Source organism: Eublepharis macularius, chromosome 5 (genome assembly GCF_028583425.1).
Source record: "Eublepharis macularius isolate TG4126 chromosome 5, MPM_Emac_v1.0, whole genome shotgun sequence".
In the NCBI taxonomy this organism is placed as follows: Eukaryota; Metazoa; Chordata; class Lepidosauria; order Squamata; family Eublepharidae; genus Eublepharis; species Eublepharis macularius.
Genome location: NC_072794.1, coordinates 40,837,110 through 40,860,843, shown reverse-complemented (window position 1 = coordinate 40,860,843; position 23,734 = coordinate 40,837,110). Strand labels below are relative to the sequence as shown.

Below are 23,734 nucleotides of genomic sequence, written 5' to 3'. Positions count from 1 at the left end.
AGTTAGTAACGCCATTGAAGTCTCCAGCTAAGATCATCTGGTCATAAGATAGTCCATCTAATTGTTTACTCAGGTCATCAAAAAAACTTTCTTTTGCTCCATTAGGTGCATATATTCCAATCACCAACAGTTTCTTTAAATTCCATATAATTTCCACTGCTAGATATCTAGCTTCGACATCACACATCACTAATTTTGGCTGCAGTTCCTCTTTTATATACAACACCACCCCTTTTTTCTTCTTTTTTGAAGCAGCCACAAATTCACTTCCCAATTTTGCAAATTTTAAATATTTTACGTCCTGTTTTTTAATATGAGTTTCTTGCAAACAAACAATGTCACATTTTTGTTTTAATAGCCAATGGAAAATATTTTTTCTCTTACTAGGCGAATTAAGTCCATTTACATTCCACAATAAAATTTTACACTCCATATTCATGATCTTGCTGTTGGTAAGTCCTTTTCATTATCCCTAATAAACTTCTCCATCTCCAGTTCAGATCTGATGCGCTTTTTGACACCGCCAAATTCAAAGGACACTCCCTCAGGCATTTCCCATCTGTATCTTATTTTCATATCCTTCAGAATCTGGACTAGCTTTTTATATTTTTTCCGGTCTAGCAGCACCAATCTGGGCAATTCCTTCATGATGATAACAGTCTTGCCATCGACTTCTAATGGATCCTGAAACTGTTTACTTACAATCAATTCTCTTGTGTTTCTGGTTGTAAACTGCACAATTACATCTCTTGGCAATTTCCTCTGGGTCGCAAATCTTGAGTTTATTCTGTAAACCACATCTAGGATAGCCGCAACTTCCCCCTCCTCTTTCCCTAGGTATTCAGCCAACACTTCTGTAATCTGTTCTTGGGCAGCCTTTCCTTCAGTTTCCGGCAAGGCACGAAACCTTAACTGCTTCTCCATGTGTTTATTTTCCGCAACTGCCATTCTACCTCTCATCACCCTCATCTCAGTTCGTTGCGTGTCTGCTAGAGTTTCCACCGCGTTTTCTACTACATTAACTCTTTGCTGCATGGCTTGCAAGTCATTTTGTATCTTTTCCATACCTTTCGTCACTTCCGCCAGTTCTTTTCTAAGTGTCTCTTTAAACTCTTTCGCCATCTCTGGTATCATGTCTTTAAGCTCCTTAATTCCTTCTGAAACTTTTTTATCTAAACTTTCAATTGCCGCCTGCCACTCCTTTTTCGACATCGTGGGGCTAGCCTTGCCTCGCTCCCACGTGTCCGCCCTTTTCCTCAATTCCGTGGCATTTTACTTTCTATACTTTTGCTTTTAAAAGTCCCAAAATCACTTTGTTTCTTGAGAAAAACCGATTACAGAGTCCAAAATGTCAGGCGTCTTTTCTCTATGGTTCCTCTATGATTATTCCCCCTTTATTTATAATCCAAGATGGCCTACTTCCTGTTCCGCTGAAGCCGCGACCCTTCCCCTTTCCAAAATGGCGTTCTTCTACTTCCTGTAACGTGGGGACGGCTGCTTCTCTCCAGCTTCTCTATCGTTGTGACGTACTTCCTGTTCCTCAGCCACACACAGAAGTTCTCACGATGTTAAAACTTTCTCACAGTCCACTATTTCTTTGTCACCACAGGTATGTAAAACAATAATCAAATTTCTTTAATAACTTCATTATGCTTAGTCCTTCTTTAAAACATTTTCTTGCCGGGATTTCCCCTCCTCATACTGAGTCTGTTGCAGTTTTAAAATTAACTTTAATACTTCGTTTGTTAAGTTAATCTGTCCCGTTTCAAGAGATAGTGATCTTTACCTTCTTAGTCGATTTCTCGGGTTGTAATCACTGTTCCAATCTTCCATTCACATCAGTTCCCTTTACCCCTGTTTGAAGCTTGGGCATGTAGGTCTTATGCCAACCGAATTGGCTCCGGAGCTACTGTAGAGATCTTGGCAAAACCTGTCTTCGGGTGGGACCTCAAGGGACGGGAGAGAGTCCGTTATGTAGGACCCCCCCTCACCCGAGATCAACGCGCCCTGAGGTTCTTGAGCGTACTAAGCCTGCTCTCCGCCTGAGAGCAGTTGGCTGCGGGCGATTTCAGCCCCTCCAGCTCTCAAAACAGCAGTCTGGACAGCTCAGCTTTAAGAGCTGTGTTAGACCTCCATGGATCCCAAACTGGAAGTCCTGCCTGCCTTTCTCTCAGAACACTTGGCCTCAATGCAGGTAACAAAAATAAAACCAGTTCATAAATGCAACTCTAAAAACCCCAACATTAAAACAATAATCAGAAAAAACCTTAAAATTAAAGGAACTAACAAAGCAATCATCTTAAGGAGGAAAATGCTCTTCTAAACAGTTCTATTTTACTAGCCCTTTAAAACTACAAGAGAGATCTTCAAAATTCCTCTGGAAGCCTCTTCTACAACATTGAAGCAACTACAGAAAATTCCATGAACAGGTCACAGCAGAACATACCCTTTCAGGGATCTAAACGAACAGAACACATTGCTGGGCAAAGCTGCTCCACAGGCTCATATCTGGAGGGAGTATGAAGAGCTTTAAAGATAAGCATTTTGCTTTAGTCTCAGAAACCAATAGGCAACCAATGTAAGCACTGTAAAGCAGGTGCAATATGACCTAAATAGCTGCTATATTTTGCACCAATTGCGGCTTCTAAATCATATTCAAGGGCAGCTCCACATAGAGCATGCTGATATAGTCAACCCTTGAAGTGAATGTTGCATGGATCAGCCTGGCCATTAGGGGTGTACATAATGGGAAAAACAAGCCAAAGATAGAAATCACTGGTTCTCCTTGTTAAAGCAACTTCTGGAACAGTAGAACAAAATCTAAAAATGAGGTTTTAATGACTTCCCTACCCCCCTACCAAAAAAGTTGTGTGTTCGTTTTCATTCTTGTGCAGTGTCTGCACAGGCAGACTAGGCAGTGGCGGATCATCTGGCTGCATCTTGTTTTCCTTAACAGAAAGTCTGCCTGCACTCATCATGCAACCAATTGGATCCAAAGCAGACAGTCTGAGCCCTTAGCGTTAACTCCATCGGCACGAAGGGGATGTGCACAGCATGCATGAGTGCAATTTTTCTTTAGTGCTTCCTGGTCAACAGCATTGGCATCGAGTGGTTCATAGGGATCAAAGTACAAAAGGTTTGTTTTGTACTGGAGAGGACAGCAGCAGATGGTATGGTTTAATCAGTGCCAGTGTCACTATCACCATTCCTTTCTGTGGGTTTTTACACACAATGCAAGGGAGGGCTGGCAACAGCCATGCAGATGTGCACACGTGGGAGAAGTCAACTTCACCCTCTAAGCCCCTGACTTCCACAAAAGCTCATGTGATGCAGATTAGGGTGAAAATGGGAAAGAAAGGGCAATTACTAAAGCAGAGCCACTCTGAAATGGTCCCAGGCATGTGAAGCTAGTTGATGCCCATTCAGTGGCCTGCTGCTGCTGCTGTCCTTCACTTAGTTGCCATGTTGCTAGCACCACCATTGTGACTAAAGAAGTTCTCCAAAGATAGCAAGTCAAGTATCAACAGAAGGAATTTCACCTTTCCCAGAAAGCCTTCTGGCTTTTGGGTCTTTTCTGATTAAAACTGTTAACCCTGGGTTAAATGACGCAGAGGTAGCAGGTGTATCCACAAGCACACCCACATCTTTCTTGAGCAGTATTCCATGTGGAAGAATTGATCTGGTCAGATTTTTTATTTTCAACCATACCAACAGGATTATCTCTTTGAGCTGTGCCTGCCATTGTTTCTTCTTTGTTTTAATTCAATTCTGGGTTACTGGTTTTAGTCAGAGAGCGAGACTGGCAGCCAGCAACCTGCCCAATCTCTCACTGTTACTACTAAAAAATAAGAGGGAAAGGGGCCACCCTTCCTTCCTCTACTTCACTTCCTGTGAAGGAAAAAAACAACATCTAGCATTCCTTTTCTGTGTGGTATTTGTTTTCAATTGTTTTTAATGTTGTAAACTGCTTTGTGCCTCGTTCAAGAGAGAGAAAATGTAATGATCTTAAAAAATGAATAAAAACAAAATAAATAAATTTTGCACATGATGCAAGGAAAGACTGGAGGTGTATCTAAACAGTGAATCCTGTGCTGCTGAAAAGCGGATTAAGGAACAGAAGGAATGCTGATGAATTGTCTTTGGTAAGTTCCAGATCTATAAAGTATTTAAATCCTTCCTTTCCTCTCAAAAGCTCAGAACAGCATATATGGTTTTCCAGCTTCTTCACACCTCCATTTTTTGCTCACAACCTGTGTGCTACATTAGGATGAGAATGACTGGCCCCACATCATCCAACCAAGATGAGTAATGGCTGAATGTATAAATGTCTTCCCAGTTCAATATTTATTCCACTTCACCATATTGGATTTTTAGTCCTATTATTCATCATGTTTGATGGATAGTTGTCACCAAATGACTTTTTAAACTTTTGTTACTTAGTGTTCCAAGTTGTGGGCTGATTCAATTGATTTTCAACCCTGTTTTCCTTGTAATGCTGTATAAACAACACAGAAGTTCCCAGTCTTTGAACTACTTACGGACACACTCTGGCTTCGGTGTCCATCCTTCTCTACGACACTGAGTCTCTCCCTCTTCATGTCCTTCTGGAGTCGTGAAACCAATTCGACAGCTGTATCTTGTTCTCTCATTGAGAGCAAACTGGTCCTTTTGGTCAGTGAAAAAGCCATTAGGTAGAGAATCTCTTTGACAGGTAGGTATTTCTAATGGAGACAAAAGGAGACTGTTTAATAGTTTAAATAATAGTTTAAGAACTGTATTACTAAATCAAATTCAAACTCCATTTAATCCAGTACGCTTCATACATTATAGAACATGTGCTAGAAGCTATATCACACCACTTCTACCTCACAACTTTAAATCTTCTTTCACTTTAGCCTTTCCATTGAAAGACTTCATATAGAATTGGTAAATTATATAGTGAATAACAAGATTATTTACAGTTCAATATAAACAATCTTTTTTACTCTATATTGTATATCTAAAAGGAAACCTAGTGTGGGGTTCCCTCAGGTGAGATGTGGGGATCTGCCAAAAACTGGGATCCTCAATGCTTCCAGATAATATTTAGGAAGATCAGCCACCATCTCTAGGGTTGCCAGCATCCAGGTGGGGCCTGGCGATCACCTGGAATTCCAACTGATCTCCAGACTACAAAAATCAGTTACCTGGAGAAAACTGCTGCTTTGGAGGGTGGGCTGTATGGCATTATACCCCACTGAGGTTTTTTATATCCCTAAACCCCACTCTCCCAGGCTCTGCCCCCAAAGCTCCAGGAATTTTCAAACCTGGAGTTGGCAACCCTAATCCCTCTTCATCCCCCAAACACACCAGCCAGCCACTATTAGTGCAGCTAGCATCAGGGCCCTCTGATTTAGGGATGGCAACCCTGGAATGAGAAATTCCTGGAGATTTGGAGGCGGAGCCTGAGGATGGCAAAGTTCAGTGTGGGGAGGGCACTAAGAGGGGTCTTGATGCCACATACCAAAGCAGTCTTTTTCTCCAAGGGAGCTGATCTCTGTAGTATAGAGATCAGTTGCAGTTCCAGGAGATCTCCAGCCTCTACCTGAAAGTTCTCTGAAATTTCCAGCTCTTAGATAAGGTATGATGTTTCTCTTTCCCTTCAGATCTCATCACTTTCTATGGGATGTTAGTTCTACTCACAAAAGTCTTTAAAGGGATAATAGGTTGCATTTAAGAATCTCAGCCTGCAATTCTATGCTTGCTGAGGGCCAAACTACACAATACATTTGACTATAGGCTGGATCAGGGTTTCCCTAACCCAACTTGCTTTCTACACAACCACATGGCAGCTCGAAAGAACTGACTTACCCAAGTGCTGCAGGGCTTGATTTGAATCAGGACTATGTACCAGGAGAGGAGGGGCTCAGCCTCCCATGGCTCTCCTAAGTAAAAATGGCCCTGGGATGCTTTTTTCTCCTGCTGACTCATATCCAAATGTATTGTGTAGTTTGGCCCTGAGTGCTGAGGCAGCAGAAAAAAGTGTTCTCTGCTCTTGGAGTAGAGAGAATCAACCTGCAATGGGAAAAGTGTAATTTCTGTGTGTGTAATTTGGTGTGTTTTTAATTATGAGTGTTTTAAATGTTGAGTGCTGTCTATCTTTTGAATGTTTCTATCTGTGTTTTGATCTTCCTAACTGGATGAGTGTGTACTGTGTCCTTACAACTTGCTTGCTGTATTGTTAGCTATCTTGAGTCTGAGGAGATAAGGCAGGATAACAATGTTTTGAACAAGACTGAAAAAAGGTTGTGGAGAGCAGTGCTTGCTTCACTAGCCTTGGTTCCTTCCACAATATTGTATATCTGCCTCTAACATCTTTGTCCCACACATCCTCCAGTAAGCATGATATGTGTGGTAACGTGATATGCATGGTTTTGCTTACTCCACTTTATCCATACAACAACCCTGTGAGGTAGGTAAGGCTGAAAAAAAGTAACTTACCCAAGGTCCCAGGTGAACCTTGAACCTCACAACTCAGTGGGCACTTGAATAGGACTCTCTACAGTTCTGATTACAGAGTCTTCATGGTGGCTCTCTCAACATGTTCCTAAAGTGTATATGGACTCAAGAGGGGAGGGTGCGGGAAACAATAGTGGCAGGTACCACCCCTCTTTGTGAATGATCGTTTGTATAAAGAGAGATTACATTATCTGTAGCAGTGAGGAAAACAATCATATAATCTAGCTTGTTTAAAGTAGATTAAAATATATAGCATCCAGTTTATTAGATTACATATCATCATGTAAGAGAAGATTAATAAAGCTTACCTCTGGTGATGCACCTCGGAGTGGGTGACCAGCCATTTTTTGTGCACTTGGCTTTTGCTTCCTGCTGTTCAGGATAATATCCAGTTTCACAAGAAAATGAAATGTCATCGCCTTCTATGAATTTACTCCAATGACCATGAATAAATTTAACATGTGGAAAACTGATTGTATGATCACATTGTTCTAAAGGCAAACAGAATAGGAAGAGTTTTCTAGAAAGGAAATATTCACAACTAGAACTCTGTTAGCAAAACAATTTTAGAAACACACCCTTTAACCTTTATTGAGCAAATGTCATTGCAGAATTTGGGCATTTTTATGGAATGTGCAGGATAGCCGAGGAGGATGAAACAGGAGAGAAAAATGCCCAGACAGGGAAAGAGAAGTCCAGTATGCAGATGCTTCAGAGGCAGCCTCAAGGGGCACAGTCAACACAAGTCAGCCTTTTAAAAATTCTCATGAGAACCTCCCATATCAACATTGGAAAAGATTTTTTAAGAAAACTCGTAATTCAACGATACTTAATCACCCACCATTAGAGAGACATAAAGGCTCAAGAAAAACCCTAGAAAAAATGGGAAGGAGAGATTTTTCGTGAGGACTTTGCCTCCATTTTTTTCAATGGACAAATGAGAAATTTAGAGAGGAAAAATCTCCTATTAGTCAAACCAAACTATGGAACGGAAATGGTGTTGGTGGCTTTTTGAATGCAGACCTAGACTATTTCTCTCTGTGCTCATACTGGATCTATCAGCAGTCTTTGTCATGGAGAATCATACCATTTTATTGAGACACTTGGAGGAAGGAGTTGGGATTAAGGGATGCACCTTGGACTGGCTTAAATTGTTCCTTACCGACAGGACTCAGAGGGTCAGTATTAGAGGTCAACAATCACCAGTGCAGGAGTTGTCTTGCGGGGTTCCCCGAGGCCTATACTTATCCTTCATGTTGTTCAATCTCTATGTAAAGCCCTTAGGAGAAATCATTCACAGTTTTGGAGCAGGCAGTAATCAATATGCTGATGACACCCAGATGTGTATTTCTTTATCTAAATCACAGGTGATTCCATAGAGATCTTGAATTAGTGCTTAGATGCTGTGCTTAATTGCCTAAGGAAGAACAAGTTGAATCCTGATAAGATGGAGGTAAATGCTGCTTGGGAAGGCTGAGGCCTTGAATGACACTGTGCTCCCCACTTTCAATGGGATCCAGGTGAGACTCTGATTCAGTTAAAAGCCTAAGGGATATACTGGACCCAGCATTATGATTAGAGAAATGGCATGGACATTTTTCATCTCTATATACAGTGTATATGGATATAATGTACAGTGCTGCAAGTTATTGTAGAGTTTTCACTTCTTTTTATAAAAGAAAAAAAACTGGCCATCAAAGGCAAATGAAAGATATAAAAGTTTTCAAACACTCCATTCTTTTCTCGGTTTCTCCTCCTCTCTCTACATCTGAATGTCTGCAGATGGAAAATTAGAAGACGATTCTACCAGCCTCCACAATTCAGGAATAAACGGGGTCTAAATGGAAAGCTGATAGGAGTTGAGTGCCATATACCCATTCACTCAGGTCATTTAAACAAATAAATTATAAATAATATTTATATTTGATCCTTCTTCTGTTGGTATTTGGCTGGATACAAGCACAGTCTTGCGTCTGAAAAACACATTTTTTACAGGTTTCTGCTTATTACAATCTCAGAGAAAAACAGCTTAGTAGATTCATTATCCTTCAGCTAATGTTAAACTTTACAACAACCATGTAAAAGAAGCTCGCAGACTCACTGCGGGCTTTGTTGCTGATGAGGCTGGGGTGTGAGATGGACTATGACTGCCGAAGAGGAGGAGCAGAGAAAGGGATTGCTCCTCCTTGGATCACCTCGTGGTTGCTGTCATTCCAAGGTGACAGCAGCAGGAGCATGACGCTTTCGGGTGCTTCAGGGCAAGGAGCTTTTGAACCATCGGGATCCCATCCAGGGAGTACAGGGTGGGCCCCAACTGGAAGGGTGGGCTGCTCGCCTCCAGGCTCATGAGTCGCATTCAGCAGCAGCAGGTTTCCCTCCTGGGCATCCGATGGAAGGGGAGTGGCAGAGTGCCTTCCCGATCTCTGGAGTGGGGGGATCGTCTCTGCATGTCCTTGCCTTGGGGTGGGGTGACCCAAAAGCATGCAAGCCTCCCCTGGCTGGGACAGGCCTTCCCATTGGCAACTGGGATAGGGCTTCCCCTTGCGGGGGGGGGGTGACCTGGTTGCACACAGACCCTCACAGGCTGGGCCTCGGCTTACCTATCACCCAGGGGCTTGGGGCCCAGGTGCACTCCTGCATCAACAGGCAGGGCCTGCCTCCTTCTTTTGGTGCTGCAGCTGAAGACCTTGTGGGCACACGTGGAGAGTGAGCACCTGGTGGATGCCTTTTCCTCACCGTGCCGCTGCAATGAGTCAGAGCTGCGCTCCTCACTGGTTGGCATGCAAGGGGAACAAGACCTGGATAAAGCCTTCTCCTTAACATACTGCTATGGCAGACTGGCTGGTGTGCACAGGGAGTGAGCACCAGACAGGATGCCTTTCCTGGACATGACGCAGCAATCAGCCGGAGTCATGTTCCTTGTGTCACTAGGGTGGGACCAGGCTATAGTGGCGGTGCTGAGAAGTCGGACATTGACTTCCTGTTATAGGGGGGCTTGGCATGAACCCTTGGCAGGATGGTGGGTGGCTGAAGGGGGAGGACACACTGTGGCAGGGTGGTGCAGGCCTGCCAAGCCTCCTATCTACTGCAGCAGCATCAGGCTGCTCCATGCACTCCTGGTCATAACAGCTCCCAGTCGCAACGGGCACCAGGTGAAGGGAGGGAAGTGGCTATGCTGCCACTCCAATGGCCTGTGCCTTGTCTAGTCACCAGCTCCGTCTCACGATTCATGCTCTGGCACAGTCCTTGCTGTGCCACTCACCTTCCTCTTTTGAATGGTGAGTAGAGAAGGTCCAGAGCTGGCACATGGCCTCTACATTGCTGTCCAGGTAAGGGGCAGCTTCTTTTCTCCTCTGGTTGGCCAAGGAGGTCTCTCATATCACAAACTGCCTGATCCCCTTTTCAAAGCCTGTAGAGGGCAGGGATCAAGCTGTTCTTCTGCATCTGCCATGCAGATTAGATTGGAAGGCCTACATATGCCTTGAAGTCTTCTTTAAAGAATCCTGCCATTTCCAGATTGGAGCACCAAACCTCGGAGAATCATGAAGAACAACAAGCAAAGACAAATATCGTGAATCCTAACGAAGCAACTCACTACAATCAATTTCTCAATTATTTCATAGTTTAGCCAGCAAGTACACTCACAATGATCCTATTATTTTTATTTTGACAGTGTAATTCTTCAATTGTAATTCTACGCAGACCTTGTATCTACACCTATACATAAATACATAAAGTGCTAAGAGTGTATACATATAATAGATGATAATTCCTATGACCAATACATATATTTCACAAGAAATCTTTTGAACCAATTATATAGTTCAGTCCAATAAATTCAACAGGTCATAACAAGGTATAGGTGTGTCTGAGCAGAGTAGAGTCAACCATCTAACGGGCTGACCAGTTCGCTGAAAAGGTCCCGTTTCTGGCTCTTTATGAAAGATGGAGATAGACCGATGAAATTCACATTTCATCAATTTCCAGATTGTATTTCCAGATTGGAGGGCAGAGGCAAATTTTTTTCCAAATGGCAGGTTCCAGCACTTCTTGGCCCCTCCCAAGGCTTTGATTTCTGGTTTGCCCAGCCTTAATGAAGTAGGGGCTTGTTGAAAATGGAATGTGGTGCAATGAGGTTTGGAGAGGGGCCAGAGAATCTGCTTGCTGGCGTGAGATCCCAGGCTTAATTGCACACTGCTGCAGTTAAAAAAGGATCTTGGACATGCGGAAAGATCCTTTGTTCAATCACCCGCTTCTGTAGTTAGGAATAGAGGTGGACACGGTCCAGAAAATGGACCTAAATTTGACACAGTCCAGCCCAGTTCGTGGTTCGCGAACGCACGGTTCATGGGACTCAGTTTTTTCATGAACTTTGGCCTGTTTGGGCTGGTCCATTGGTCCATGGTTCGTGAGTCCAGACATCCTGGCTCCGAACTATCAATTCTCTAGGCAATGGAGGGGATGTCTGCAGACCTTCTGCAGTCCTTAAAAACTTGAAGGCAGCTCTGCCAGAGAGCTCCCATTCTGTTCTGTGAGCAAGGAGAAAGAATTCCCTAGGCAATAGAAAAGTGGACGTTCTACAGCCATGGCAACACCAATCTTAGTTCCCAAAACATTGATAGGCAGCTCTGCCTGCCAACCAGAGAGCTCCCATTCTTCTCTATGTGAGTGAGGGGGCTCTTCCCTCTAGGCTTTTCTGTTTGATTTTGCTTCATTGCAACTTTTTGGTGCTGCAAGCCAATGTAAGTCAATTGGTATTTGCGACTCCTATTATCTACTGGAAGTTTCCTGGGGGCAGTCACTTTGGGGTTCTGGAACTCGGACATCCAAAATGCGATTTTGGCAAGACTTGGCAGGTGGATGGAGGAGAGCCTATTGAAGCCAAGCCTAGTTTGGCATCTCTGAGTGCAAAGGGGGCAGTCCTCAGGCCCCCAGTAGTGAAAGACCACAGACCGAAGAACCGGTCCGTGAAGAGGCTGGTCTGTGAAGTTTGTGGTCCATGGTCCATGAAAATTCCATGGTCTGTGGCATTATCCCGGTCTGTGCCCACCTCTGGTTAAGAAAGATCTTCAAGCCCTGCTGTGCTGCTGCCAGTCAGAGCATGTGGCAAGAAGCGAGGGGACCAGATTAGGGGATTCTTCCTGTGCGTGACCATAGGAACCAGTTCAGTTTCACACCTCAAACATGGAGTATCCAACTGCTTGAGCTGGGCTGCCACTCAGCTCTTTTAGTGGACTTTTACAATTATTTCAAACAGAGAACTGCAGGTGCAGCTTGATGAATGGGATGAACAGTCTTCTCCTTGACTTAGCAGGGTCACTGGCCGTTACGTGGCTGATTCATCTGCATGCTAACTCTTCTTCTATCTGGCTCATCCAATAGTCAATAATACAGCAAAATACGACTGCGGAAACAATGAAGTCCTTAAAGTGCACCATGCACAATTAATTTAATTTAATGTATTCAATTTATAGTCCGCCCACCCCACACAAGTGGGCTTAGGGCGAATCACAACAAGAACTTAAAATACTCTACACAATTAATCAACATTACCATTAAAAACATAAATAGTACATATCATTCAGTTAAAAATATACTACATCTATATAAGTATAAAAACAGAAAGCATAGCAGCATGTTAGACACACACCTTTCACCATCTATAGAGCATTTTTCAGCAAAGTATATGAGAGATGGTAAGAGATGTGAGGGCATATAGTTTAACCCCCCATGAGGGGGGGCACTACCTAGCATCAACCATATGCCTGGCAGAACAGCTCTGTCTTGTAGGCCTGGTGAAATGCTAACCGGTTCTGCCGGGCTCTGGTCTTGCAAGACAGAGCGTTCCACCAGGCTGGGGCCAGGGCCAAAAAAGCCGTGGCCCTGGTCGACGCCAGGCGGGCCTCCCTAGGGCCAGGGATCTTTAACAGATGTTTATCGCTCGAGCGAAGGGTCCTCTGGGGCTCATATGGGGAGAGGCGGTCCCACAGATACAACAGTCTCAGTCCACTTAGGGCTTTATAGGTTAATACAAAAACCTTGAACCTGATTTGGTACTCCACCGGTAACCAATGCAGCTGGCGCAATACCGGTGTTATATGTTCCCATATTGGTGTTCCAGCAATAACCCATGCTACCGCATTCTGCACCAGCTGTAACCTCCGGATCAGGTTCAAGGGAAGCCCAGCGTAGAGTGTGTTACAGTAGTCCAATCTAGAGGTGACCATTGCTTGGACCACTGTAGTCAGGTCACAGGATGATAGATAGGGGGCAAGTTGCCTGGTTTGTCGAATTTAGTAAAAAGAAGACCTGGCAACCGCCGAAACCTGATCCTCTATTGTCAGGGAGGAATCAAGAATCACCCCTAGGCTCCTAACTCTCGGAGCCAGTGTAAGCACTGCCCCATAGAGTATAGGAAGCCGGGGTCCCGAGTCCACATTTCCACGACTCAAGTCTGTCGTCTTTGAAGGGTTCAGTTTCAGCCAACTTTGTCTCAACCATCCAGCCACAGCTTCAAAAGCACACTCCAGGACATTCGGGGCCGATCCAGGCCATCCGTCCATCAACAGATAAAGCTAGGTGTCATCCGCATATTGGTGACACCCAAGCCTGAAACTCCGCACCAACTGGGCGAGGGGGCGCATATAGATATTAAATAAAAATGGGGAGAGTATCGCTCCCTGCAGCACACCACATACTAGTGGCCTATGAGACGATAACTTCTCCCCTAGCGCCACCCTCTGTCCCTGATCATGGAGAAAGGAGACTAGCCACTGCAGTGCTATCCCCTGGATCCCCACATCGGCAAGGCAGTGGGTCAAAAGATCGTAGTCGACCATATTGAATGCTGCTGACAGATCCAATAAAATCAGCAGCGCCAATCCGCTCCGATCCAGCTGCCTGCAGAGATCGTCTGTGAGGATGACCAGCAGTGTCTCCACCCCATGTCCTGGGCGGGAACTGGACTGGAAGGGATCTAGGGCCGAGGTCTCCTTCAGGAAATTCTGCAGTTGTTTCTCCACCACTCGCTCAACCACCTTACTCAGAAACGGGAGGTTCGAGACCAGGTGGTAGCTCAGCAAATCGGCGAGATGTAATGATGGTTTCTTCAGAAGAGGCCGTACCTCAGCCTCCTTTAAACGCCCTATGAAAAACTCCAGAGCTTAAGGACAAATTTACAATCGCCTCCAAGGAATCCAGTAGTTCGTCGACACTGGCTTTCACCAGCCACGATGGACACAGGTCCAGGGGGCATGTGGTAGGCCGCACCACCTGCAGAATCCTGTCCACCTCCTCCCTGAAAAGGGAGCTGAAATGATCAAATATCCACCCCGAAGATGGCCAAGGGGCCTCTAGTTCACATACTGTAACAACTGTAGCCGGTAAGTCGCAGCGGAGAGACAAGATCTTATCAGCAGAAAAGCTCGCAAAAGCCTCACAGCTTATCTCCAAATCCAAATTTTTGTGGTCTCCACCTGATTGGGAGACCAGTAAACGCACCACATTAAACAATTTAGCCGGGCATGAGCTAGCTGATGCAATGGAAGCTGCATAGTATTCCTTCTTCACGGCCTTCACTGCCATCTCATAGGATCTCATAAACAACCTATAAGATGTTCTTGCCTCCACATCACAAGCTCGCCGCTATATGTGCTCAAGTCGTCTTAGTTCCCATTTTTGTCACCATAGCTCCTCTGTATACCAAGGAGTTCGGTGATTTCAGCAACGAAGAGGATGACGAGGGACAATTTTATCGATGGCCTCGGAGAGCCGGGCCTGCCAATCCTCCACCAGCACATCCAATAAACTGCTGTGGAGCATCGGTTCCCACAGGGCATTCTGGAAACCAATTGGATCCATGAGTCTCTGCGGGCGAGCATAAATTTGGTCACCGCCCTTGCAGGGCGGGGGGTAGCACACCCAGCCGAGCTTCCAGGACCGCATGGTCTGACCATGGCATGAACTCTATTCTGTCCAGAACCACATCCAGTCCCATCCCGAAGATCAAATCCAGCGTGTGGCCCACTTTATGTGTGGGTGCCGATACAAACTGGGGAAGTCCCAGTGTTGCCATGGCTGACACTAGGTCCGCAGCCTGCACAGAAGTGGCATCATTAGCATGGACATTGAAGTCCCCCAGCACCATCAGCCTGGGGTACACCAAGGCCCAGCCCGCAACCACCTCCAACAGGCGCAGCAGGGCATCTGCCGGTGCGCTAGGTGGCCGGTACACCAGACAGACAGCCAAACTTTCCTCGGCACTCCACACCAGTTAATCCAATACTTTCAGTCTTTAATCTAAGAACCAAGTTCACTACAATTACAGTACTAACTCTTAAAGTGCACAGTGCAAAGAATGGTAATATAACAAACACAATCAACAGTCGCAGTTACAATTGTTCACATACAATCTTTTCAATGAGAGTCCATTCACCCAAGAAAATCTTAATGATAATAATGTTCACACCAATATTCACACAGAAAGGCCCTCTTGCTTCTCCCAGCACACAGGAAACAGTAATAGGCAGCGGGATGTAACAGTTAGTGTGTAAGACAGCTAACATGATGAATTTGGGTACCCCCGGAGGCTTGGTCAGATAGGAAGCTGATGCTAGGGGGGGAGAGGATGCTACTGAGATATGAGAAAAGATACACAGAGAGAAATAGAGTTGCAGCTGTCAGTTGGCTGTAGTGCTCAGAAGATCCTGAGGTATTAGGCAGCCCCTATAACTCAACACAACCTGGCTTTGCAGCAGGACCAACCTAGGCAATGATCTTTCAATTGTGGCAGACAGCATGCTCCAGAGGGCAAATGATTTTCATAGGAGGGGCCAAGTCTCAGTCAATAGACCAGGGCAGGCTACAAGGCAGTGCTTGGATACAACCCCTGGTGTTTTCTGTCATGAGGGCCAAGTGAAGTGTTATGTTCCCTCCACTAGGGAACCTGGAAAACAGTTTCCAGTAGGAGCAGGCGGCACTGGCTTGGATGGTCTGGAGTCTGGACCTGATGGCGGGAGATTCTTGGGCCCAGGACACACAACAGCTATTGCTTGGTTTGGGGGGCAGAGCAAGGGGCATCAGAGCCCAGAAAGGCACCAAAGCCCAGTGCACACACATACTCTTATGTGCAGATCCCGAAGACAGTCCAACACCTCACAATGTGAGGGGGGTGCAGGTCAAGTGTGCTGTACCCCCCTCTTCTGGGAAGGAGGGCAGTTGGGATGGCATCAAGGGCAATGGTGGGGAACTACACCCTCCTGGGGCAGCGAGTGCTGGATTCCAGTGGGCACACAGAGTGGACCATGCCATGTATGCAAGTTGGCTTGCTGATATCTACCCTTCGGGTAGTGTCATCATGACCGGGATTCGGCTGGGCTGATTTGGGAAGGCTCCAGTCCAGGCTTTCAGAATTTCACACATGGGACCAAGTCCTAACATGTGTGCTGCCATGTAGGATCCTGCATAAGAGCTGCCTATGGGGTGGTCACCAGGTGCCTGGATGGGCAGCTATGGCCTGTTGCTCCTTCCCACATGCTGCACTTTACAGGGATGATTTCCAGTTATAGGGGCTGGGGGAGGCTCCCTGGGTGCGGATGAGGTGGCCCATGGAGGGCCTCAGGTGCCTGAGAAAATGGGGGTTGGTGGACTTTTACCACCACCTTCATATCTGCAAGGGGCAGGCAGATCTGTGGGTGTGGCACGCCTTTTGTGTGTGCTTGGATGGGAGGTGGGGCACCATTCGTGGCCACCATTAAGGTGGGAGACCGATATTAGACAGAACCTCACATTGTTGGAGTCCAGTTTAGCCAGGGGGCAGTGGCGCCTTGGTGGGAGACATTTTGGGCCTACAAGGTCCTATTTGAGGCCACAACCAGGTGGTTGTTTGGATGGTGAGTTCTGAGAGGGTAAGACACTTGGGGCAGAGTTATGTGGTTTGCTCATATGTTAACATGAAGGTAGTGGCTTGTTATGTTTCATAAGTGGAGAACATCATTGTGAATGCCTTGCACTGCTTTCAGAAAGAGAGAGTCCGGTGTTGGCACCACAGTGGGGAGGTGCCTAGAATGCCTTATGGAGGAGCTGGGGGAGCTTGAGAGCAACTTTTCATGCAGGGAGTCTCAAACCTGCTGGCACCAGCCACCTGGTAAGCATACTCAGTGGCAGTCTCTGCCTTCCTGCCATTTCTGGAAGGGAGGTCTGGATGCGAGACAAGGGCAGTGTCAGAAGGAGTGGTACAGGGATGCCGGGCAGGCCTGCTTGGGAAAGGGCACACCCCCTAAGACCATGCGGATCTGCCTGGCAGCCATCTCCTTCTACAGCAAGGCTGTATGACCCATCCAACAGCTTTCAGGCCAGATGAGCCATGGTGGGCTGGCCCCCCACATGGAGCCAGTTCGGAAGGACACCAGATGGCCAATAATTGGGAATATTCTGGAGGGCATCCAGGAATGCCTTCACAGCACCCACCAGTCATTGTTTGAAGTCATGCTGTTCAGGGTAGCATTCACTTTGCATTTTATTGAGCTATCTGGATAGGGAGCATGTGGCAGTTTTGGTGTGGGACCCATCGGGATGTATACTGGCAATGGGAGATGGGGCAGGAATGATCTCTAAATCCAGGGTCCGGTGGTTCAAGACTGATTAGCAGGGGCAAGGGGTGCTGATACACCTGCGCAGAGTGACCAGGAGGTCCTCTGGCCAGGTTAAGTGCTGCGAGCCGCCATGGCCATCTGCCCTCAGGATGCGGGTCACTGGTTGAAGAATGCGAACAGGGCATTCCTCACCAGATTCCAAGTCACAGCTGAGTTGTAGGGAAGCTTGGAGGCAGCCAGGTTCGAGTCCCGTTCCTTTTGCACTGGGGTGGCCACCAGTTCAGCAGAAGCCAGCTGGCCAGTGGCCCGCATCCAGTCCATTTGGCAGTGAGCCTCAAAGGCTTATCTGGGGTACATGTGAAGCGAGGAAGGAACTAACGCTTCTTTATTCTAGTTACAGATTTGGCTGTTCCTAACGGTGTTCCAGCTGATGAGCTGACATGGTACAAGATGCAAGTGGAAATAGAGGGGATGGCAGTGCCCCTGGGTGGTCATGGCCAAGATTCCCTGGGTCAGTTGGGCTGGTCACCTGAAAGTGGGCAAGGAAGGAAATTTTTCTTGCCGGGGCCAGATTGGCTAGGGTCCCTGGAGGCTTTTTTGCCTTTCTTTGGGGTACCAGAGCTGGGGACCGCCTGGGGGGAGGGGGTATCTAACTTAGCTAAACCCATTGGAGCATTGGTGGGCCTTCTTCCTGTGGTGGTTTTTGAGGCATTGGGCCGGATCCACCAGGGTGAACAGTGCAGAAAGAGCAGCTCTTTCTGAGAACAAAAAAAATTAAAGAAAAACCATATTTCATTTTCTATTTTTCTCTACAACACCTGTCATATCCTTACAAATATTATACTTGTAGTTTTGATACCTTCCGAATTTATCTTTTCAACACTGTCCATCTTCTATTTATTTTCCCAAAATTTAACTTAGAAATCAAATCCACAAATCATCAGTTCATTTTTTCTCGTCTCACACAGAAAGTCAATAAGGGGTTTCCAGTTTACCATAAAGGTAGACAATGTTTGCACTCTGATCAGAGCTGTAAGTTAAGCCATCTCTGCTAACTCCATCATTTCCACAATTCAGTCATCCATTGAAGGCAATACTATACTTTTCCATTTTTGCGCAAAAAGCCTAGCCGCTGTTGTCATATATAGAAATAGGGTATCATGTTTATTTTCCAATTATTTGTCCATTAGACCCAACAAAAAGAGTTCTGGTTTAAACTGTATATTGATCTTCAAAATTTTCTGAATTATCATGAGTTTGTGACCAAATTTTTTTGCTTTAGGACAAGTCCACCAAAGATGATTGTGAAGCCTTTTACAGGCAGTATTATTTACTATTGGCTTTGTTTACTTTCCAGTCCCAACTTTCAAGGCCAGTGCTTCGCCCTTAGCTCCTTCTACGCAGTTTTATTTATCTGGTCAAACCAAAACACTTTCTCCCAATACAAATTCACCAATTACAGAAATTAACAAACAATAGACTTTTGGTTTCCCTTAGTCCATTCAATCTTTCTTTCTTCATATGTTTATGAGTTTAAGAGATTTCTGCTAATGATGTATTAATCTTCTTGTCTCAGTTAAAAAGAAAGGAAAAAAGAGAAAGTCCAGGAAAAAACAATATTATCTCACCACAGAATAAATAGTTGTGTTGTAGAGTTTCTTAAATCTTTGAAGTCCTTAATTTAAGACTTGAGGGTCAACTTGCCTTTGAACTCCAATCATAGCTGTGAGTGGATGTTTCCCGTCTCCAATTCTCCAATTCTCAGACCACCCAGATCAGGCCTGGGCAGTAAAACCTTCAGCAGAGCCATCGAATGGAGCACTAGTGGTTCAACTCATGATCCCTCCTTATCCAGAGCAATTTATAGGCTGGAGTTGAAACTCCAGCCATTAATTAAAGCTACATTGTTTCTCCCAGAATGGAAAGCTTCAGCCAGCCATGCCCTCCAGTCACGTCATCAAAAGAGCTGCTCTTCTAGCTGCCAAGGGGGTGGCAAGGGCCATCCAGCACCTGTTGGCGGTGTGACATCACTTGCCATCCTATGGTGGCCAGCAGGCTTGCTGGGGAACAATGTACCAAACAGCATTGGGTCTTTCAATGCCATGGATCCACTGCCCTATGCCTCTTCAGTGCTCCAATGGCTGTAATCAATAAATCGGTGGACATTTCTACCAACTGTGCTGTGTCTGTGTATCATTTGATGGGGCCCCAGCAATGCATTGCCCATAGGATGTAAAAGAGATCCAGACCTGTATATGAAATTCTGAGCAGGATTCCAGGTACAAAAATATAAAACACTAACAAGATGGAGACCTTTCCCTCTCTTTTCAAATGCTCCATCTGATGGAGGAAATTTTTCACCAAAGTCCCATGTGGTTGCTCCTTTTCCAGTGCAAATACATCTGTGTTCACAGCAACAATGGCATGGAAAAAGGATTTTTGCCACGTGAATGCAGCCACTGAGTGTTTACTTAACTGGTAATAACAGCTGATCCTGAGTATACTAGCTAGCTGTTGGAGTTGGAGTCACAATTACCATTTTCTTGAGTAAACCTAAAAAAACCTCCAATAGACACCTAAATTCTAAATCACTAAAGTTTCTAAAGTGATTCGGTTTCGTTTTCCCAGCCATGTCGGATGCTCCTCTCCGCAGGTCCGGGAGGAAACGTCCAAGCAGCCTGACCGGGCGGTTGACCCACGAGGGTTAACCCCCAGGACTCCCAGTGAGGGAGACGGGGTCCGGAGTGCGGCGGGAAGAACCCCCTGAAAGCAATGCAGGGGGTAAATTGCCCGTTTGCTCCAACGGAGGCCGGCAGACTTGCGCTGTACATCGCGTGCAGCCAGGCCATGGAGAACAGCAATAAGCAGATTTAAGGTGAAAACCTGTAAGTAAGCGAATCCCTTCTGATTTCTAAGCGTATGCGAAGGATTGGTGGGAGTTGAAGCTAAGAAGGTGCGGATTTCTTCCCCTTCACGGAGTTTCGGAACTTAGCTGGCGCCCCCCCCCCCAAGATGGCAACAAAAAAGCAGAGCCCAGCAATGAGTAAATCGGTAATGGCGACGTTACAGGGGAAGGGGGAAACTTTGGAAGAGATGGTGAGACGAGCAGTCTTTGATGCTGTGCAGCCCTTTGTAGCGAAACTGAATGAAATGGGGCAAAAGGTTGATTCAGTGGAAAGTGAAGTGAAAACCATTAAAGAAACAGCGACCGGAGCAGAGCAGTCTGCACATGAGAACGCAGTACTCATGAAAGCAACAAGCAAGGAAGTGAAGCTTTTGGAGAATCAAATAATAGGATTGCAAGTGGACCGTGCCCAAACGGTACTGCGTCTTCAGAATGTAAAAGAGGAGCGACTTCCGGCTTGGGATCCATGAAGGTCTAACGCAGCTCTAAGTGCTGAGCTGACCGGGCTGCCATTTCAACGGCCGGCGGGGCAACACACGATCGCAGCCAACTGTTCTCAGGCGGAGAACAGGCATAGAACGCTTAAGTACCTCAGGGTGCGTTGATTTCGGGCGAGGGGGGGTCCTGCGCAATGGACTCTCTCCCAACCCTTGAGGTCCCACCCTAAGACAGGTCGGCTAAAATCTCTGCAGCAGTCCTGGAGCCAATGCGGCTGGCATAAGACCTGCATGCCCAAGCTTCAACAGGGGGAAAGAAGGTGAAGGAGAATCTGAGATTGAAACAGTGATTACAACCCAGAAAGATGTTTGAAAAGGTAAAGATCACTATCTCTTGAAACGGGACGGATTAATTAAAGTAACGAAGTATTAAAGTGGACTTTTAAACTGCAACAGGTTGATTATAAGGAGGGGAAGACTCGGCAAGAATTATATTAGAAAAAGGACTAAGCTAAATGAAGTTATTAAAGAAATTGGACTATTGTTTTTCATACCTGTGGTCACAAGGAGATAGTAGGCTGTGAGAAAGTTTTTACCATCGCGAGAGCTGCTGTGGGGAGTCGGGAAACAGGAAGTACGTAACAGCAATAGAGCTGCTGGAGAGAGACGGCCCCTACTAGAGGACAGGAAGAAGGGAATCGCCATCTTTGAAAAGGGAAGAGTCTCGACTTCAGCAGGAGAGGAAGTAGGCCATATTGGATTACAAAAACTATAGAAAAATCATAGAGAAAAGACGCCCAACATTTTGGACTCTTTAAACGTTTTTTTTCCTTATAAAAGTGGGACATTTAAATCAAATTAAAAGAACGCCAAGCCAAACGCCACGGAGTTAAGGAAGCGAGCAGACTTATGGGAGCGAGGCAAAGCAAGCCCCACGATGTCGAAAAAAGAGTGGCAAATGGTGATAGAGAACTTGGATAAAAAACTTTCAGAAGCGATTAAGGAGCTCAAGGACATGAAACCTGAGCTGGTGAAAGAGGTTAAAGAGACAGTAAAGAATGAACTGGCAGAAGTGAAGAAGAGTATGGAAACAATACAAAATGACCTGCAGGTGACACAGCAAAGATTCAAGGTAGTGGAAAATGCGGTGGAGAACCTAGCAGACACGCAATGAACAGAGATGAGGGTGATGAGGGGAAGAATGGCAGTTGCGGAGAGTAAACATATGGAGAAGCAGCTGAGGTTTCGTGGCTTGCCGGAAGTGGAAGGAAAGACAGCCCAAGAACAAATTGCCGAGGTGTTAGCTGAATACCTGGGGAAGGAGGAGGAGGAAACTGTGGCTATCCTAGATGTGGTGTACCGTATAAATTCAAGATTTGCGACCCAGAGGAAACTACCAAGAGATGTGATTGTGCAATTTACGACTAGAAATATAAGAGAAATGATTGTGAGTAAGCAATTTCAAGACCCATTGGAGGTTGATGGCAAGACGGTTATTATTATGAAGGAGCTACCAAGATCGGTGTTGCTTGACCGGAAAAAATATAAAGCTTTAGTCCAGATTCTGAAGGACATGAAAATACAGATGGGAATTACCGGAAGGATTGTCATTTGAGTTTGGAGGAGTGAAAAAGCGCATCAGATCTGAACTTGAAATGGAAAAGTTTTTGAGGGACAATGAAAAAGACTTACTAGCAACAAGGTTATGAATATGGAGTGTAAAGTTTTATCTTGGAATGTAAATGGACTTAACTCACCCAATAAGAGAAAAAGTATTTTCTACTGGCTATTAAAACAGAAATGTGATATTGTGTGTTTGCAAGAGACTCATATTAGAAAACAGGATGTAAAATATCTTAAATCGAGCAAATTGGGCAATGATTTTGTAGCGGCCTCAAAAAAGAAAAAAAGGGGAGTGGCATTATATATAAAAGAGGAGCTACAGCCAAAGCTAGTGATTAGAGATGTGGAAGCCAGATTTTTAGCAGTGGAATGTACATGGAATTTAAAGAAAGTGTTGGTGATTGGAATTTATGCACCTAACGGAGCAAAAGAGAGCTTCTTTGAGGATTTGAGGAAGCAATTAGATGAACTTTCTTATGACCAGATAATTCTTGCAGGAGACTTCAATGGAGTCACAAATTTGGAGCAGGATAAAAAATCAGCAACTGCACAAAAGAAAAGAGGACTATTACCAAAGACTTTTTTCGCATTAATGCAACAGGAAACTTTGGAAGATGTATGGAGAATACAGAATCCCAAAGGTAGACAATATACATTTTTCTCCGCAAGACAGTCCACTTTATCACAAATTGACATGATCTGGGCCTCAAAGGACTTAGTGCTTTGGACTAAGGATGTGGAAATAATGCCCATGGTAGGCTCATATCATAATCCAATTATGTGGAAGTTCAGAAAAAGAACTAAGAGGAAAGGATGGAGAATAAATGAGGACTTGTTACAAGAGGGAGAAAATATGGAGATGTTGAGAAGGGAAACTAAGTTCTTCATACAACATAACATGAATCGAGAAGTACCAACCAATAAGGTATGGGATACCTACAAAGCAGTAATTAGAGGCACACTAATGGACTTAAATGGAAGAGCCAGAAAAAAAAGAGAGGAGAAGAGACAGGAGATTATGGAGAAAATAAAAGCCAAAGAAATACAACTAAAGAAAAGACCAGGGAAAAAGAAAATCTATCAGGATATTAAAATCCTTCAAGAGCAGTTGACGGCAATGAATAACAAAGAACTGGAATGGAATCTTAAGAGAATGAACCAAAAGTCGTTTGAAGGTGCAAATAAACCTGGGAAATACCTGGCATGGCAATTGAAGAAGAGAAAGGAGAAGACAATAAATAAAATATGTGAGGACAATAAAGCACATTTGGAACAGACTGCTATTAGTAGAGCCTTTTACAAATTTTATGCTAAACTGTACAATAAAAAAGAAGTGAATAAAGACTCAATAGCGACATATTTGGGGAAAATGAAGCTTCCAGCAATTTTGGAAGATTGGAGAGACAAATTGAATAGTGAAGTAACAGAGAAAGAGATAAGGAAGGCAATACAGTCAACAAACCTGGGAAAGGCGCCAGGACCTGATGGACTTACAACTAAATTTTATAAAGTAATGGTCAATGAACTGGTACCATTCTTAAAAGAAGTGATCAATGGTGTTTTGAGAGATCAAAGAATTCCAGATACTTGGAGTGAAGCTAATATAACATTGATCCCCAAAGAAGGACAAGACTTGACTAATGTTAAAAATTATAGACCTATTTCCTTACTCAATAATG

General features: G+C 45.0%; 1 protein-coding gene across 2 annotated transcripts in view; it reads right to left on the bottom strand.

Annotated features, from left to right (window-relative positions):
* The window catches only part of CFH (complement factor H), a 108,280-nt gene that overhangs the window by 48,896 nt on the left and 35,650 nt on the right, over positions 1–23,734 (bottom strand). For both annotated transcript variants that reach the window (XM_054981646.1, XM_054981647.1), the window contains exons 9-10: positions 6,807–6,989; positions 4,539–4,721 (exon numbers count right to left, since the gene is read on the bottom strand). In XM_054981646.1, the coding sequence (XP_054837621.1) occupies positions 4,539–4,721; positions 6,807–6,989 (366 nt within the window). The remainder of the gene's footprint in view (positions 1–4,538; positions 4,722–6,806; positions 6,990–23,734) is intronic.